The sequence below is a fragment of the Lipotes vexillifer genome, unplaced genomic scaffold (genome assembly GCF_000442215.2).
Source record: "Lipotes vexillifer unplaced genomic scaffold, Lipotes_vexillifer_v1.1 scaffold238, whole genome shotgun sequence".
NCBI lineage: Eukaryota > Metazoa > Chordata > Mammalia > Artiodactyla > Lipotidae > Lipotes > Lipotes vexillifer.
In genome coordinates, this window is record NW_006785665.1 from 300,323 (window position 1) to 318,071 (window position 17,749).

Consider the following 17,749-nt stretch of genomic DNA (forward strand, 5'->3'; position numbering starts at 1 on the left):
AAAAAAAAAAAAAAAAGAGGAGGGGGGGGCGGCTCTCTTCCTCATCAGAGTTGGGAGCTTCCCAAAATGTCAAAGGCGTGATGGCTCTTTCATCACACTAGAAGTGCCTTAAGGGAGGGAAGATGTGTCTCCTACCAGACTAAGGATTCGTGAAGAGGCAGGGGAACCGAAGCTTCCTGGGCACCTATTCTAGGCCAGGAGCTTCATGAATATCTTCTCATTTAATCCTCACACCAAGCCAGTGAGGTAGGGAGTGTTACTCCCTTTCACAGATCATTTCATTTTTCTCCATCTGAAGTCATTCGCTACCACTCTGTAAGTTCTCCTCTGAACTGAAAGTTCCCGGAGGGCAAGGACTGTGTTCGTTCACATCTGTCCCTGCAGTTCCTAGAGGGGGTGGCTGGCACATAACAGATGCTCAATAAATGTTTAAAAATGCGAGTGGCTTTTCCAACTGAGCACCAAGACCAGGCTCTGGTGGGCAGGCCCAGGAGGGAGCTGTCTCTCTGAGCCATGCCCCCAGAGAGAAGAGGGAGCAGAGTCCCCAGGCCGCCCGGCGCCCTGGCTACACAGCCAGTACTGCTGTCACCTCGCTCTTCCAGCTGGATGATGGCCGTGCCTGGGCCGAAGCTGTTCCAGGCTGTGCAGTTGTAGTGGGTCTGAAAGTCGGCCTCCATGACGTTGTTGATGGTGAGCGTGGACAGGACCCCGCTGCCTGAGTTGGTCCTCTCCACCGTGTAGCGTTCCAGGGTCCCCACCTCCAGGAAGTTCTCCTTCCATGCCCATGCCTGGGGTGGGGAGGGCAGCACGGGATGAGGAGGAGGGAGGCAGGTGGCAGAAACACCTGACCCACCCTCCAGGCATCCTCACATCCTCACCCCATGCGATCTTAAGCCCAGCCCCACGCTTGCCCTGAAACAAGCCCAAGTCACACCTGCTGCCTCAAACCCTGGCATCAAACCTCCAGTCCAGCAGAAGCAGCGGCTCCCAAACATGCCTGCGACATGTGCTGGGACCATTCAAATATGCTCAGAGACGCTCTTTAACATGCAGATTCCCGGGGCTTATCTCCTTCATTTGACTCTCCAGGGGAGAGGCCCAGGAATCTCTGTTTTGCTGTTGCTGTCTTTGTTGGGGCAAGGGAGAGCAATTTTATTCGGAAAGCCAGCAGGCCAAGAAGACGGTCGACTACTGTCCCGGAGACCCACCTTCTCCAAGTTAGAATTCAGGCTTCTTTTATTGGGAATCTCTATTTTTGTAACAACCCCAGCGGATCCAATGAAGCAACATGTGGGACCCCTGATGTGGTAAAACAAATCCTGGGTGGAGAGCCAAGAACCCTGGGCTCTAGGCCTGACTCTCCCCTCGAGCCCTGTGCAGCCTCCCCTTCCCTCTCTGGGTCTCAGTTTCCTAGAAAAGGAGAGGACCAGGCTAGAGGCAGACAATGCTCCAGCTTTCCTCCAGCTCCGATAGTCTGAGATTCTAACTAAACATAACTTAACCTTCAACGTCACCTCTAACCACTCCACAGCTGGCCCTACATAGCCCACTGGCTCTGGAGACTCATCCACAGACCCTTATAATGAGTGGGAATTGGCACCGGAGAGCTGTCTCTCCCAGGCTCTTCCATCCCCGACCCCCTAGCCGGGGCATCCCCCCTTTGTGTCCCCCTCCCTCAGAGTAGAACCCGAGAACTGGCTCGTTTCCAGACATCAGTCCTCCTAGCTCTGCAAGGAAAGCCCCCCGGGAGCCAAGCCGCCCGCTGCCCAGGTGGCCATGGTAATGAAGTGTCTCTGGGCAGCCGTGGAGTTAGCCAAATGGTCATTAAATGTGATGAGGGGTTTGACGGTTAATGGTCACGGAAGGAATTAATGGTTCATGGTGTGGGGGAGAGGGAGCGGGGTGGAGAGCGGCATGGGGGCTGGTGGGAGGAGGAAGGGCAGGAGAAGAGAGAGGAAGGGATGACAGGGTGGGACAGAACTGAGGGGGCAGGGTGGAGGGGCAGAAGGCAGAGAAGAGGCCAAGGAAGAGATCGGGAGGCTGCGGAAAGGGAAGGAGACAAGGGAGAGGAAAGAGCAGGCGTGAAAGCCCAGGGGAACCAGCAGCATATCCAGGGAGGCTCCACCAGGCCTTTCACACGTGTTGTCACATCACTTCTCACAGCAACCCTGTTTGGTAGGGATCACTGCCCCTGTTTTACGGATGAGGAAACTGAGGTTCCAAGTAACAAGTAACTGGCTCAGGGTCACACAACAAGTAAGAGAGGAGATGGCATTTGAACAGGAAGAGGGACAGAGGGACAGAGGGACAGAGGGACAGAGTCAGAGGATGAGAAGCACAGGGCGCAGGAAAGGCCTGGGGAAAGTGGGAGAAGGCTGAGACAAGCAGAGAAGCAAGCGGCTGCCGGCCCGAGGCCAGGCTCAGCACTCACAATGCGGTCTGGGGGTGGTGTGCTCCCGATGAAACACTCCACCTTGCCACCATCACCCCTGACGGCGTACTGCACGGCCTCGCTGGAGATAATGGGGGGCCCTGCAAGCAAGAAGACGTGGTCAGGGCCAGCTGGGACCTCCAGTGTCTGCCTCCCCCTCACAGGCCCCCCGCCCCCCTCAGGCCACTCACCATTCACATAAAGTGGCACCTCCCGCTCGGCCACTCCGATCCGAGGCACGATGGCCCGGCAGGTGTAGGTGCCGGCATCGGCCTGGGTCACCGACTTCAGCAGCAGCTGGTTGCTGTTACTCAGGACCTGGGCAGAGAGAGCAGCCTCGGGTGGGGAGCCAGGAGGCCTGGGCCCCTAGATCCGTGCGGGCCCCCGCATTGGAGGCATTGGAAAGAAAGCAGGAAGGGCCACAAGTGAATTCCCAGAAGGGAAACAGGGTCCCGAGTCTATCTGGTCCATCCCCTGACTCTAAACAGGTTGGCATTTAGACACATCATCTCTTTATAGAAGAGCGGGCAGAAATGGGTGGAGGCTCAGGAGGGCAGGTGAGACTGCCATCGATCTGTACAGAGGATGCAGCCACTTCTGGTCATCTGTTCTAATGCTTCTCTAGTGCCAAATGAGGTAGGAAGTTTCACTCTGAAATCCCTCTTTTTGCAACTGTGGCCCAAACTGTCCAAGGCAGGTCGCTGTAGAGCGGCACAATTCAGCCTTCTTTCCTCTAGTGAGTCATCCCAGCTTCTCCACCCTCCTATGCAGCATTCTTTTACCAGGTCTCTTGCCACCGCAGCAGTTCCACTCAGGCCCCCTGCCCCCCTCCCACCCCACAGGTCATCACGTCCCTCCCACTGCCACTGCAGCGGCCAGCTGTCTGCCGAGGAGGGTGGGGTTGATTGCAAGCACCGTCCTTCTCTTCCAAATCCTGAGAACTTGGAAATAGCCCAGATTCAACTTGAAAAATAATGCTGCACCTCCTTTGCCCCCTCTCTCCCCAGCCTGTGGCCAGGCTCCTTCCTTCCAGCATCCCGGAGAGGCAGCAAGCTTCTTACCATGTTTGAGTCCTTTTTGGTCCAGGTGAGGGTGAGGGGGGGATTCCCAACCCAGACACAGGTGAGGGTCACATCAGAGCCAATGTCTGTGGTCGTGGGTTTGGGGTCCACTACTATCCGGGGGGCAACTGAGGTAGAAAGGAACAGCCCGTTAGGGTCTGAGTCTCCCTGGGGGTCAGCTCCAATCGCTGTCCTCTTCCTTCTCCTGTCCTGCCTCCTCCCCCCGCCCCCTCAGCCTCATGGAACCCCCCCAACCCCACCCCAGGCCCTTTAAAGCCCCGGCCCTCTGTCCCCACCCCCGCCCCTGCAGCTACTCACAGTGGACATTGACTAAAGTGCTGACATTGGTGCTTCCCACTTTGTTGTAAACCTCACAGGACACAGGCTCCGTGAAAAAGGAATAGTCAACATTCGTCTCATAGCGACTTTCGTGGGCGTCTTCAATCAGAAAGCCCCCCTTGGCCCACCTGGGGGAAACAGGCAACACAGAGCGGGGTCAGGCCTTGGAGCCCTCTCACTCACGTCCAGTGGCCTGTCCTCCTCAGCCCCCCACTCCTGGCCTTAAGGGCCTCCCAGTATCCTTCCCCAGAGTGTGCCCAGCCCCTGCCCCTCCCACCTGTAGCCCAGGATCTCAGGGTTGGCTGTGGCCTGGCACGTAAAGACGACGCGCTCGCCCTCCTGCACCGTCTGTGGCTCAATGGACAGGGTCACCGTAGGAGGGTCTGCAAAGCAGAGGACTGGAAGTCAGGGTCTTTTCTGTCCCTCAAATTTCTTTTTCTCTCTCTAGCGCACACACTCAGACCTCACCCGCGTGGTGACCCGGGAATTTGACTTTGCAGTGTACCAGCTCCAATAAACAAGGCTTCTTCACCTTTATTCCAGGAGCCTCTAGGGGGCGGCTAGGGTGACGACCAAGGATGATACCAGAGGGACAAATTAGTCAGGTGTATTGACGGACTGTGACCACTAGGCGTCAGTGTGGGCTCGTTCGGCTCACTGACCGGGATGGGGGTGGGGCATCTCTCCAATCGCTGCCACTCTCCCACCCTTCCCTGGGGAGTGGGAGTTTAATTGAGCACTTACCAAGTAGCATACGCCATGCTAGATGCTCTTACACTATATCTCACTTAATGCTCACAACCCTGAGAAGCAGGTACAGGTCCACAATCCCTTATCTGAAACCCCTGGAACTAGATGTGTTTCAGAATTTGGGGTATTTCAAGGGTTAGAAAGGTAATGGTGGGCACAGACCGTTTACTGTGTAAGACCCCCAGCACAGTCTGGGCAATATCCCACAGACACACGCATTAATACATCTGCAGTGAAACGTGTAGCTATTCCAATTAAGTGGGTTAAATAAAAGACTACGAAGAGCCTCGGTTCAGGTTTTGCCACCCAAGCGCTTTTGGTTTAGAATTTCCGATAAGGGATTGTAGGCCTGCATTTTATTTTCTGCACGTATACCGAATTAGAAACTGAGGCTCAGAGATTATGTCATTGCCCAAAGTCACACGGTTTAAACCCGGGAACTGCCTGGCTCACAGCTGATGCCTCTTCTACCAGCCCTCAGAGTTCAAACCAGGGAATCCAAGACGACGAAGAAATGGAGCATCTGTCCCAGGGCAGCTGGGGGATTCTTCTGAGCTTCTCAAAGGGTGCTGCCCCCCGCCCGCCCTTCCCGGGCTCCTTCCCAGGACGCCACTCAAGGTGCACATTCCCCCCACCCCACGATCCCTGCCTCCACCCCAGGACCCTGCTCACGGTGCACGTCGAGCTCGATGGACGTCTCCTTGCCACTCGGGATGGCCTCGTTCACGCTGCGGCAGGTGAAGACACGCCCAATATCCAGGTCTGTGGGGTTGATGAGCAGCTGGCTGACGGTGGTCTCCCTCTTCCCATCCTTCAGCAGTTCCTGGGGTGGGGGAAACAAGGGTGGGAGACACGGTTAAGCTAAAAGCCCCCTCCTCTGCTCTCAGGGTGACCCGCTCAGAGCTGGCTTGCTGGAGGGGTGTTTAACCCAAAGCTCAACCCTCCCCCAGCCCCTACCTCCTCCCCAGGCTTGGATTGGTTTAGTTTTTAATTAATAGACTTTATTATTTTTTAAGAGAAGTTTTACGTTTACAGAGAAGTTGAATAGAAAATACAGAGAGTTCCTGTATACCCTCCTCTCTGGCCCCCCAGTTTCCCCTATTATTAATTAACATGATGCACTAGTGTGATACATGTGTTACAGCAGATGAACCAACATCGGTACCAATACTAATGAAAGCCCATAGTTTACATTAGAGTTCACTCTGTGTGTTGTACAGTTTTCCCCATGGTTTTGAGTCCCATTCCTGGAATCCCCTGAGTCCAGCCCAAGTCCTTCCTCTTCTGGAAAGTCTTCCTTTGCTATCCCAGCCCTCAGGACTCTCTCCCCAGCCTGAACTTGTGCCCCTTGCAGGCAGTCTGTCCTCCACACCACTCTGGTCACATACGGGCTGGCCTCTTAGGCACCGTGCATGTGTGTTCCATTGCTGGGTCTCTCCTGCTAGACCGTAAACTCCTTGAGGGCAGGGAAGGGACTCACAGGCTCAGAATCTCATACCGGCTCAGTAATATCCAAACTGAGGTCCTTGGACATGATCATAGGAACACTTGGGCTGTTTTCCATATTGTACACTGCCTAAGGGAAACCATACTGTTAAGCAAAGTAGGGGCCCACAGTTTGACAGCAATATATAGGCATCCTTGCTGGGCCCGATGTGGTACCAGAACAGCACCAGCCCAGTGCAGTAACACCAGCCCCCTCCTGCTGCTTCAAAGCTCCATCGTGTCTTTAATGAGTATAAAAAAGGGGGGTGGATGACAAATGGCCATTAACCATTCAGTTTGTTTGGTTGCCAAAATATTCAAAACATGAAGCCCTAGAGGAAAAACAAAACGGAGTTCTTGGTAGTGAAAAAGTTAAGCACCACTGAAGCCAAATTGCCACTTGTCAAAGGGTGAATCGAAGGCCAGAGACAAGTGAATTGTCCAAGGTCATACAGAGCATCAAGCGCAGAGCTAATCCGAGTACTCACTCCCTGGGGCCACACATTCCGAGGCACACAGGTGAAACTTCTCTCTCCCCTCAATGAGAATTGTCTCCTGAAGCATCTAGCAAAGGGCTGGGTACATATGTGCTTGTCCCCAGCTGACGGGAGGAGCTCCAAACAGGAGATCTGGATTCTAATTCCAGCTCCATCGTCAACTTTGCCGTGTGATCCCGGGCAAGTACCTTGATGTCTTTCTCTGCCGTAGGTTCCTCATCTATAACATGTACACATAATCCCTGCCTCCCCAAGCTCTTAGTTGCGCCGACTGGGAACACGTACCAACTAGAGGCTGGGGGAAGAAAGTCGAGGGGCTCAGTAGCGAGAGGCCACATTCTGATGCAGGCACAAACCCCAGCTCTGCAGCATGTCAGCTTTGTGACCCTGGCAAGTCACTCAACCTCTCTGACCATCAGTTCACTCTTTGTGAGTTGGAAATATCACCTAATTTATGAAATCCCTGTGAGGTTTAAGAGAGACTGTCCATAAAGATCTTACCATGCACAGTGCCTGGTACACAGTAGGGGCTTAATCAATGTAGTTATTTTCAGCATTATTCTTAGTCTCTGCTAACTGTTGACTGGCCCTGTGAACCTGGGAATTCACTTCTCTTCTCCGGACCTCAACTTTCCCAACTGTTTAATGGGAGGATTGGACCAGATGGTCTCTGAGGCCCCTGTTCACATCTGTCTCCCCGAGTCTCTGGTCAGATCCATGTGGGAAAGGAAAGGTGAACTGGGATGTGGCCCAGGAGGATCTAGGGGAACAGGCAGGGTCTCACCGTGCTGGCTACGGCGCCCTCCTGCTGCGTCCCATCCCGGAACCAGATGATGGTGGCAGCAGGCTTGGCGTTGAAGGCTCGGCACGTGAGGTTGTGGGGGGCGCCTGCCTGCAGCAGAATCACAGGACCGCCATCGATCCTGGTGTCCTCCGGGGGGACTGTGGAGAAGAGCAGAGCAGAGTCAGTCCAGGATGCAGCCAACACTGCCCGTATGACCAAAACCCCTGCCCCTGGAGGCATCTCAACCTCTGCATGTCCACCCCTTGGCAGGGCAGGACCATCCTTACCCCCTAATTTTTAATCACTGTATCTGTTCCTCCTGTGGCCTGGGGGGCCTGGCACAGAAAGGTGGCTACCTCCACGGAGTTTCTTATGTCCATTCCCTCCTGTGTGTGCCTGTGCCCTGGGGCAGCCAGAGGAGGGGGTCTATCACGGCAACCTCCGAAATGGACTCCCCGCCTCCAGTCCCCGCTGGCCTTAACCCATCCGTCACGCTGGCAAGTTATTTTCTCTAGAGAGCAGGTAAGACTGTGCCACTTCCCTGCTCAAACACCTTCCATGTCTACCAGCTGCCATGGGCATGAGTTGCAAGCATCTCTGCCTGCCGTCCAGGGTTCCTCAGGCCAAGTCCTGTACTTTCGCATCTCCTCGTCTCGTTTTTGGTGTTCTTCCCCTCAGGGCTTCTCTTGAACTGCTGTCCATCCTGTTCACATCCCAGCTGCTGCACAGGGCCCTCCATGCCACATCCCCCACAATCACCACCTTGGTGGTTCCCAGCCAGTCACTTGGAGCTTCAAGCACTATCTACCTTGTGTTTGCATTACTTAATATGATTATCCATGCCCCCTCCCCAACCCAAACTGTCATCCCTGAAAAAGCAGGAACTCCATCTCACTAATATTTATACAGTCTCCAGGGCCTAGAACATGACCAAAGCAGGCTCTGGCTAAATGCTTAAGGAATTGAATCCATCAGATGTCTGATACTAGGAAATAGGGGAGCCTCTCCCTGTCCTATTCCCATAGGCTTCTAAATGCTCAGGTGAACCAGACTGCAAGTTCCCTGGGAGCAGGGGCTGCTTCTTATTTTCTCTTAAAGCCCCAAGATCCAGTGCAGAGGTTGGTTGATAGCACATCCTCGGGGATATTAGCTGAATTAGTGGCTAAGTGATTGATGAAATAAAGGCAGAAGGGTTTGGATTATAATTTTGATTTCTGGTCCACCTCATGTTCATTGGCCAGCAATGTGAAAGGGTTTTGTTTGCTTTTTTGCTGGGAAAAACCACAAAGACTCAGAGGGGCCTTTCCAAGGGAATCCTTGAGAGGAGACCCTGGGAGGCCCATGAGTCCAGTTGTGGGCAGCGCTGTCCTGTAGTTTATGAAATGACAGTCTCCATGCTGGGGTTTCTAAGAGAAGGGAACCACTTGTAGCCCATCCCAGTATTCTGCTCAACTCATGCATGCAGAGTGGGGGTGTGTGAAAAGCATGGGTTGTAGAATCAGGCTGCCCCAGTTTCAAATCCTGGCATGTGTCATGTGATCTTGGGTGAAGCCCTCAAGTCACAGTTTCTTCAACAGAGACATACGGTGCTCATTCCCAGGGCCCTCATGAAGGCCAGATGAGGGCTGTACATGCACTATCGTGCGCAGGGCACACGCGCGTGACGTGTGCAGTGTGTTCACTTTACTGCTCGGACAAGAGGCAGCAGTGCCTCCAACTCCTGACTGGTGAATGATCGCTGAATCCCGGACTCTTCCTCTTTGCTCACCGGTGTACCTGGCTCCAATGCCAGATGGGCGCAGATTTGCAAACAGGGTGGAAAGGAGACAAATGGATAGAGAGCCGCCACTCGGGGTCTCCTGGTCTGCGTGGACCCCTCCAAGGTCACACCTTGCTGCCACACCCCAGGAGGACAGCCCTGGATGGGCAGAGGGAGGGCTTCTCCTCCCATCGGCTCTCCCTTCCCTTGTAACGTTGACCCTCGCCCTTTGTTCAGGGAAGGCCGCCCACCTGTCACCTCTGCCACTAGCCCACCTTTCTCTTCGTATCTGGGGCAAAAAGGAAAATAAGCCTGTTGAGGTGTCTGCTTATCCATCACTACCATATGCTCAGTTAGGCGTGGGTCCCTGTGTATGTTTATGAAAACATTTTTAGGACTTGTGACTTAAATCTGTGTATCAATATGTACATGTGTCTGAGGCCTCAGCTTCCTTGTTTGTAAAATTCAAAAAGCACATTGACACCTGTCCCCCAGAGTCGTTACTGTGAAGGTGAAAGGAGACCAAGAATATGAAGCCGACTGTAAACTGTAACGTGATCGACGGCATCTCCACCATTCACTGAATGCCCACCCCATGTCAGCTCAAGCGCCTCACGTATACGATTTCATTTCATCCTCACCACAGAGTGTTTTTCATTAATCCTTTCATGGTAAATACCATTAACCTCCATTTACAGACAAGGTACCGAGGCTCAGGGACAGGAGAGTGAGCTGAATGTCAGGGCTGGGATGTGTACCAGGCCCGCCGAAGCCATGCCCATCACCACTGCACTCGAGCGGTTCTTGCTGTGAGTAATGAGGGAGCCATGGGTCTGTAGATAAATATTATGCCTGCGTCGGCATCTGCGAGGGAGTGGGAGGCAGCTTCTCGGAGCCCTGAGGCAGGAAGAATGAAAGGCCATTCTGTGACCTGGGCTCGTCTGGGGTGGGCCAATGAGAGGCATGGCTACAGGGGAGGCGAGGTGACGAGGCTGGCCGTGTGCAGGGAGGCTGATTCCGAGGAGTGAACACAGCCCACTCTCGGCCCTGCCCCGTCTCTGAGCCCCAGGCTGCCATGAACGAAGGCTGTGTGCAAGCAGGTGAGCAGGGAGGATGCACAGACGTCTTGCCTTCTCAGTGCCTCCACGTGGCTGCAGGAGGCAGGGAGTGTGAGAATTCCAGAGAGACAAGGAGGGGGAGGGAGGGGAAAGGAGTAGCCGGGTTCATCTTTCATCTCATTTACTCTTGGGGCTTCCTCCTGTTCCCCTCATCCACCTAAATCACTCAGACAGGCTATGAAGGCCCACACCCTCAACACTGACCGTGCCCTGCAGACAAGCCAGTCGGCTCCTCCCTCGCTGACTCGCAAGCTTTTGTAAACAAGGTACTCCTCCATCTAGGGTTCCCATGGGTATTCTCCTCTGCCAGGAAGCCTTCCCTGATTGAACCAAGACACTGGATGCCATTATGGAGTTCCTGGGAAATCTATGGGCTTGGTTGGTCTCTACTCATCTCTCTCTATTTCTCCGTCTCTGTGCTGGGGTAGGAGAGGGAAGGGAGAGTATCAGAGGCCCCTCATTAGAATGGCAGTTCTCCAGTCTAGAAGTAGATCCAAGCCAAAGCAGTTAGGGAGCGAAAAAGACAGAAGGTCTCCTAAGAATCTCACGTTCCCTTGGAATGCCTGGTCCGGCGTCGGGGCTCATACACTCTCCAACGAGGCATGGAAGCGGATGTCTTGGCATCCCATGCTATAGCCCTGGTGTTTAGCTAACTCTTGCTTCCTAACCTCCACCCTGCTTCTTGTTAATTCTTCCCATTTGTCCTCACCGGAGAGGAAAAGCGAGTCATCCACCAGCCCTGAGTCCTGGTCCTTCAGGGTCTTTGCATCCAGAGAAACTGGCTGTCGGGTCCCTCCAGTCCTCACTTCTTCTGACACCACCTCACGTCTGCCCAGACCTTCGGAGTTTACAACTCCCTGCTCAGGGAGCAGCAAAGCGGCAGTTGCTAAGAAAAGGCTGGCAGCCCATGTTACGGATGAGAAACTTGTTGTCCAGAGGTTATGACCTCTTCCGGGTCATGGTGCCAAAATGGACCGGGTCTCCTGACTCCCATTCCAGGCCTCTTCCCACCACGCTCAGATGACTTGTCATGTTCTCACCTTTCTCCCCCAAGTAAGAACATTCCTTGTGTCCACACTCACTCATCTCAGCTCCCCCCTCCTTTCCTTCCATCCGTCCTGGGGGCGACCCCCGCTTCAATGATTTCAGGGTTGGGGAGAGAAAATAGAGGGAGCAGGACAGATCAAGTGGAGGCAGAAAAAAAGAAAGGGACAGAGTGGATGACAAAGAGGAAGAAAGAGGGTCACAGGCAGACAGAGCCAGGCCGGAGACGAACAGAGCAGAGGCAGAGGCCCAGCCCGAGCACGAGAGCTTGAGGGAGACAGAAAGAGTGATGGAGCTGGAGGAACCGCCAGGGAGGGGAAGGCACGGAACAGGGGAGGCGAAGGCGTGTCAGAGCTGGCCTCATTCCGCACTGCGTGCAGGAGAGAATCCCCTCATTATGCAAATGGCCCTGGGTGTTGCCATAGAGGGACATCTGTTCTGTATCCCGTGGGCAGCAGCCGGGAGCCGGGGGGTGGGGTGGGGGGGTGCGGTTGGCTACCGCGACAAGCCCTCCTCCAGCAGCTCCTGCAGACTCAGCCAGGACCCCTGCCCGCCCCGTCCCCGCACCCCACTCTCAGCCCTCAAAGCCCCGTCCTGCTTCCCTGTTCCCTGAGGAGGGCTCTAGGTGAAGCAGAGAAGGGGTGTGTGCTGAGCGGGGAAAGGAGGGAGCGAAGGGAAGAGGGGCTGAGTTCAAGGAAAAGGAGCCGAGGGGGTAGTTTCTGGGGCTCCGAGGCAGCTGAGAGGGAGAGGAAGGGAGAAGGTTCCAACAAGCCCATCTGCCAGGAGAGGCCCGGTCCCCATGGTCAACATGCCCCCACTCTGGTGGGGAAAGCTTTGTAGCAAGAAGGCAGAGCCCCGTCCCTGCGTGGCCTGGGCACAGGCAGGGGCAGAGAGGATGCCAGAGCTCACACAGTCCACATGTCCAGCAGTGGGTGCCCACGTGCCCATTTTTTCCTCTTCTATCTGAACTTGGCTTTGGAAGTTTAAAGGATTTGGGGAGGGAAAGCTAGGGAGACAGTGGGGGCAGACATGAGGCCAGGAATAGAGAGGGAGAAGCTGGGAAATAAGAGAGCAAATTGGAGAAGCAGGGACAGCCAGGATGCCAAGAGACAGAGACAGGAGGCTGGGGGCCCTGCAGGATGTCGGGGGTTATTACTGAGCACGGTGAGCTTTGCTCGCCGGGAGCGCAGGGCGGCCTCCGTGGCCTGGCACTCGTAAGAGGCGTCATCAGAGAGTTCGGCATCTGTGATCTCCAGGTTGTACTGCCCGGCGTCTGCAGAGCCCACGACCCGGTACCGTGGCCAGGCTGCAGGAACAGAAAGGGCGAGCCCAGGTGAGCCCAGCCCCAACCTGGGGATCGACCTGGACCACCCTGCCCCCAAGGGTGCATCCTCTCCCCATGTCAGGGTCCGCATCCCATTCCAGGGCCAGCACTCCTCCCTCCACCCTCTCCTCGGACCCCCCCCCCCCACCAGGGGCTCTTGATGAGGAAGAGGTCCCCATGCAGACACTGTGATGTCACAACCTCCTACAGTGAGGATGGGAGCCACAAAGCAGGGGGAGTGATGGGGGAGAGCAGAAGGGGGAGATGAGCAGAAGCAGATGAATTCTCCGAAGCTGTTTGCAGACAAATGTCTCTCATAATAATAGGAAAGAAAGAGGGAAAAAAAAAAAAAAAAAAAAGGAAGAGAGCCTGCGCATCCAGAGCCTGTGCTCCGCAATGGTAGAGGCCACAGCAGTGAGAGTCCCACGTACCACAAAAAAAAGTAAAAAAAAGGAAGAATGAAAGAAGAGAGCAATGAAACCAGAAAACAAATCCACCAATGATAAGAAGCACTAAAAACTATGCTGAAAAAAAAAAAAAAAAGGCAGACAGCAGGGAGAAAAGGAGAGGAAGAGGGGAGGGTGTGTGGGCGTTAAGAAATATAGGCCATCGCAGCTCAGACATGAGCTCACCAGGGCCAGAGGGAAGCCCAAGGCAGGCTAAGGTCTCACCATTACTCGCCTAGGGAGGGATGCACGAGGCAGGGTCCTGCCAGCTCCCTGAAGGAGCCCTGAAACCGAGTCCCGTCCCCTGCAGAAGCCACACCTCTGGCCGCTGCAATCCAGTCTCCCTCGCCCTCTGTCCTCCAGCCTCTTGCCCACCCCCTCACACTCCGTCCTCCTCTCTCGTGGTCCCCACCATCAGCTCCCTCCCACTACCTCCCTCTGTCCAGAGGCTATCGATTCTTTTCACTCCATATCTATTGATCGCTCTCTCTCCCTGTTTCTTTCTCTTTCTATCATCAATAGATCCGCCAGCCCCATCTCCTTCCTTCATACAGACTGCTCTGTACAGACAAATTTCCCCTACCTGTTCTAATACACGGAACACACAGCAAATAGTCTCAAGCCCTGGACAACAATAAGAATAAAAATACACCATCCCTCCCTACTTTCACCATTACACTGTTTTACAGTGAGCAATGTGTTTTCACAAAGCATATTCTCTCATTTGGTTCAAAACTCGCAAACGCATTTATAAGGCAGGCAGACCCACGACTATTATGCCTGTTTTACACAGTAGTAAACTAAGGCCCAGAGAGGGGAAGTGGCTTTCCTAAGGTCACCCAGCTGGGAGGTGGCAGAGGCAGGTCTTGACTCCCCATCCACTCCGCCAGGTGGCCTTTCCAAATGTATCTTTACTTGTTTTGGAATATAGGAGGGTTTCCCCACCCCAGCACATTATGTTTGTTTCCGCAGTGGCTCCATAGTGCTTAATAAAGGCTTGATGAATGAATAAATACAGTGCTCAGGCTGATAGTAAAATGAATTTGTGACCACTGAGAGGACACTGCCTGGGCATGGGGCAGGAGAGAGGCTGGAGCAAAGCCAGCCTGGCATGGAACACTGGCAGGTCTTGCAGGGGGCCTCTGGAGTCTCCCAGCATCTCCTGCTTCACCTGGCTGCCTGCAGCTCCCCTTGTGGTGTCTGTCTGTCTGAAGCTCTCTTATGTAAAGGTCTCTTGGTTTCTCTTGATCTCTCAGGCTTCCCGTTGGCCTTTCATGAGCCAGTCCACAGCCAGGAGGAAAGGCAGAGCTGTGGGTTTTGGAAAGCAGTGGAGACAGAGCTCGGGAGGAGAGGGAGGGAGACTGACTCACACAGAAATGGGAGAGGGGAGGCTAGAGAACAGAGAAGAAACGTGGTGAGGAACGAAGGGATGTTGGGTCCAGGAGTCTCTGTTGGTGGGGGAGGAATGAAAAGATGGGGTAGTCTGGATGCTTGGCTGGCTGCATGGCCCACTCACCTTTGAGGCCCTGGCCCATGCCCAACGCCAGCCCATCCTTGGTCCATTGCACGATCCCCGAGTAGTTGAGCAGCACGCAGGGGAGCACGGCCCGCTGTCCAGCCACCACAGTCTGGTCAGCTGGCTCCTGGCTGAAGCGGGTCTGGGTCCCTGGCAAAGCCAAAGCGGTACTGGGTAAGGAGATGAGTGAGGAGAGGCTCCACTAAGAGGCTGAGCCTCCCAGGCTTCCACTCCCACCCTGCACCGGGCCCAAGAGAGAGAGCTGAAGGCTGGGAAGGTGGACCCTCCAGCCCCCGTCCCACTTCAGCCTCAACCCCTTCCCTCCAAGATGCCACGTGCTCGCCCTGGATTCCTCCCTCCCTCTGTGGCCCATGGGAATGGGTTTCAGGAACTGAAGTGCTCAGCAAGCAGAGGAAGTGGTGCAGTGTTATGTAAAGGCCTTAGAGACCAGGCTAGTCCAACCCTCTCATTTTACAGACGAGGACATTGAGGCCCAGAGAGGACAGTCACTTTCCCAAGGACACCCAGTGAGTTAAGGACGGAGCAGGGATAAATCCTGAGCCTCGCTCCCCTGCCCCCAGCCCCCCGTCAATGGGTGGCACCTTCATAACACATGCTGTGGTGATGCCACGGTCCCCCACAATCCCTGAGACATGAATATACCACCGTACCCCTACTTGGACTTGTGTACGTGGCCAACGTGAGGTCGCGCATGTGTACAACTATGCCAGGTACAATTCCCCCTTGAACACATCAGGTACATAAAGGCAGGTTCTACGGGACAGGCACGTCCACATGTACGCATATAAGCTTCCTGGATGGCGGTGAATCCCAAACAAAGTAGCTCTGAACCCACTTCTTGCACACTTTCCCCATTCCGTGTGTTCACCCCTTGCTCCCAAGCTCCGAGGGCATGAGTACATACACACGGATACACCTGCACACGCCCAGCCTCCCGCCCCGTGGGAGCTGACAGGCCATGTGACTTTGTTCCGCTCTCCCTCTGGCGCTCTCCCTCTGGCTGCGGGAGCTACACATGGCTGCCCACTGGCAGCTCGGCCGGGAGCATTTGATTAGAGAACTGCAGAGTAATTGCCTTTAATTGTGGAGCCTAGATGGAGCAGGGAATTGGATTGCGGGTTTCTGCTCCCCCCACTGCTCCCACCCACCCACTCCAGCCAACGCTGGTCAGCCCGGTAGTGGGGCAGTCCTGGCACCATGCTATGACCATCAGCTTCCCGCGCTGGGCCACAGGAAATGGAGGGGCTGCGGGACAGCACAGGGAGAGGCCTGGGGCTTCCCACGCACGTCCCCAATCTGTCACACACTGTAACCCAAATCAGTTTTGCCCGGAACTCTGGGGACTCCTCCCCCTTCTTTCCCTCCCCAGCTCCCAAGTCTTTGCAGAGACCACAGTCCCCAGATCCAACTCTTCCCAAACCCAGCTTTGCAAAATCTCTCTGATCCTCCATCACTCCCGTGTGTAAGCAAACAGAACTGTCCCCCCGCCATTTCAAGACCTCCCTCTAAGACACCAAAATCAGGACCCTCGTCTTCTCATCGCCTCCCTTCTTCTTTTTCCTCCTTCAGCTCCATCTCTCCCCTTCTTTCCAAACCTGCCTCACATTCCCTTCTCCCAGGAAGTCCTCCTAGATTGATCTTTACCTCCAGCTTGTCCCATCTTTCAGCCCTGCTGTCACAGCTCTATCCATGGCATTTCCTGTCTCACGCTATCAGTCTATGCCCATGCTTTTGTTTGCCATGGGGTAGAGGGCAGCTGGTGGGTGACGGTGTTTGCCCTATCTGTTTCGCTAGAATGGGAACCTCTCCTCAAGGCCAAGGGCCATGCTGTCTTTTCTCTCTGAACCTCCCCGGACATTTGACATCCGGATTGGTAGTTGCACATAAAGAGGACCGAGAGAGGGGGCGCAGATAGGAGTGGATTGATGCCAGCACATGATTTAATACAAAGTGGCAGCCTCTTTTGGTTAAGTGTGCAAATCCAGCTCTTTGGGTTTGCAGCGGGTCAAGAAGTTAGAAACAGCAGCTCCCCAGCTCTGCTGACCTGACAGCCCATCCATGTCTTCTAAAGGAAAGGAAAAGGCTCACCCATATTTCCTGGGATTAGGGTGGCAGGAGCTGAGATCCTGGGGGAGGGGTGGGTCAGGTGAGTAAGCCGGCATTACTAATTCAGGCATTGCCCTCATTATTATTCAAATTTATTCATACCATTGCGCATTTCTCTAGTGCAGCTACAGGCTGCAAACTCTCCACACTCACGTTTCTCCTTCCCACAGCCCCTGGAGCCCAAGTCAAGGGCTTGCGAGTAGAGTGGCCTGTGAGCCCTGGCTCAGAGATGGAATTTATATTCACAGCTTTCCTGCGTGGGGCCTGGACACCCTGGTGTCCCGTTGAAGTCTCCCGAGGACAGTGAGAAGCTGGTTTCATCCACTGGAAGCGAGGAGGCAGCTAACCCCGCAGCAGGATGGAGTCAGAGTCAGCGATGGGCATCTTGCCGGAGGGAGGAGTGGTGTGACCTTGGGCTGTCACCGCCCCATCCCAGCCTCCTCCGTGTGCTCGCCTGTACCTGTGACGAGTCTAGACTAAGTATTGCAAAGTCCCTTTTAAGAGCAGAGGTTTAGGAAACAGACTTAGGTTTGCATAGTGCCTCTGCCACTTCCTACCAGCGTGACCGTGGCCGAGTTACTCTCTAAGCCTCTTTCTCCTTACTGGTAAACTGCGGGATGATGACGCTTACCTGGACTGCTGAAGAGTTAAATGGGATGAGCTGGATGACATGCCTGGTACATTCCCTTGCCTGTGCCCACTGAATGGTAGCTATGACCCTATTTATCCTGGGCAGTTAGATAATCAGAGGGACCGGTGGAAACATGAGCAATGACATGACAAAGAAGGTATCTGTCGTCCTGTGGATTTTGAAGTAATTGCCTCTTGGCATAGGCCTGGTTGAAGCAATTTGGAGACGGGGGAATGGAAGCAATAACCCAGAAGAGAGTCCAGAGAGGAGGGGAAATGAGGGGTCTCAGGAATTTAACTTGATGGAAAGGCCGTGTAGATCCTGAGCCTGCAAAAGTGGCAAGCAATGTTGGTTGGCCCCAAAACAGCCCCTGCAGCCAAGACAGTATCTGAGAGAGAGGCCAGATGCCCACGGGTTGTCCTGACCTGGATCAAGAT

At 54.4% G+C, this 17,749-nt stretch overlaps 1 protein-coding gene across 1 annotated transcript in view; it reads right to left on the reverse strand.

Moving 5' to 3' along the window:
• KIRREL1 (kirre like nephrin family adhesion molecule 1) overlaps window positions 1-16,064 on the reverse strand; it is a 19,677-nt gene extending 3,613 nt beyond the window's left edge. Inside the window, exons 1-12 of the mRNA XM_007457861.1 lie at window positions 16,053-16,064; window positions 15,591-15,594; window positions 14,555-14,770; window positions 12,425-12,574; window positions 7,348-7,505; window positions 5,254-5,404; window positions 4,109-4,214; window positions 3,811-3,959; window positions 3,493-3,620; window positions 2,623-2,749; window positions 2,432-2,532; window positions 590-788 (exon numbers count right to left, since the gene is read on the reverse strand). Of these exons, the coding sequence (XP_007457923.1) occupies window positions 590-788; window positions 2,432-2,532; window positions 2,623-2,749; window positions 3,493-3,620; window positions 3,811-3,959; window positions 4,109-4,214; window positions 5,254-5,404; window positions 7,348-7,505; window positions 12,425-12,574; window positions 14,555-14,573 (1,288 nt within the window). The 5' untranslated portion in view covers window positions 14,574-14,770; window positions 15,591-15,594; window positions 16,053-16,064. The remainder of the gene's footprint in view (window positions 1-589; window positions 789-2,431; window positions 2,533-2,622; window positions 2,750-3,492; window positions 3,621-3,810; window positions 3,960-4,108; window positions 4,215-5,253; window positions 5,405-7,347; window positions 7,506-12,424; window positions 12,575-14,554; window positions 14,771-15,590; window positions 15,595-16,052) is intronic.
• Between the last annotated feature and the right edge of the window lie 1,685 nt (window positions 16,065-17,749).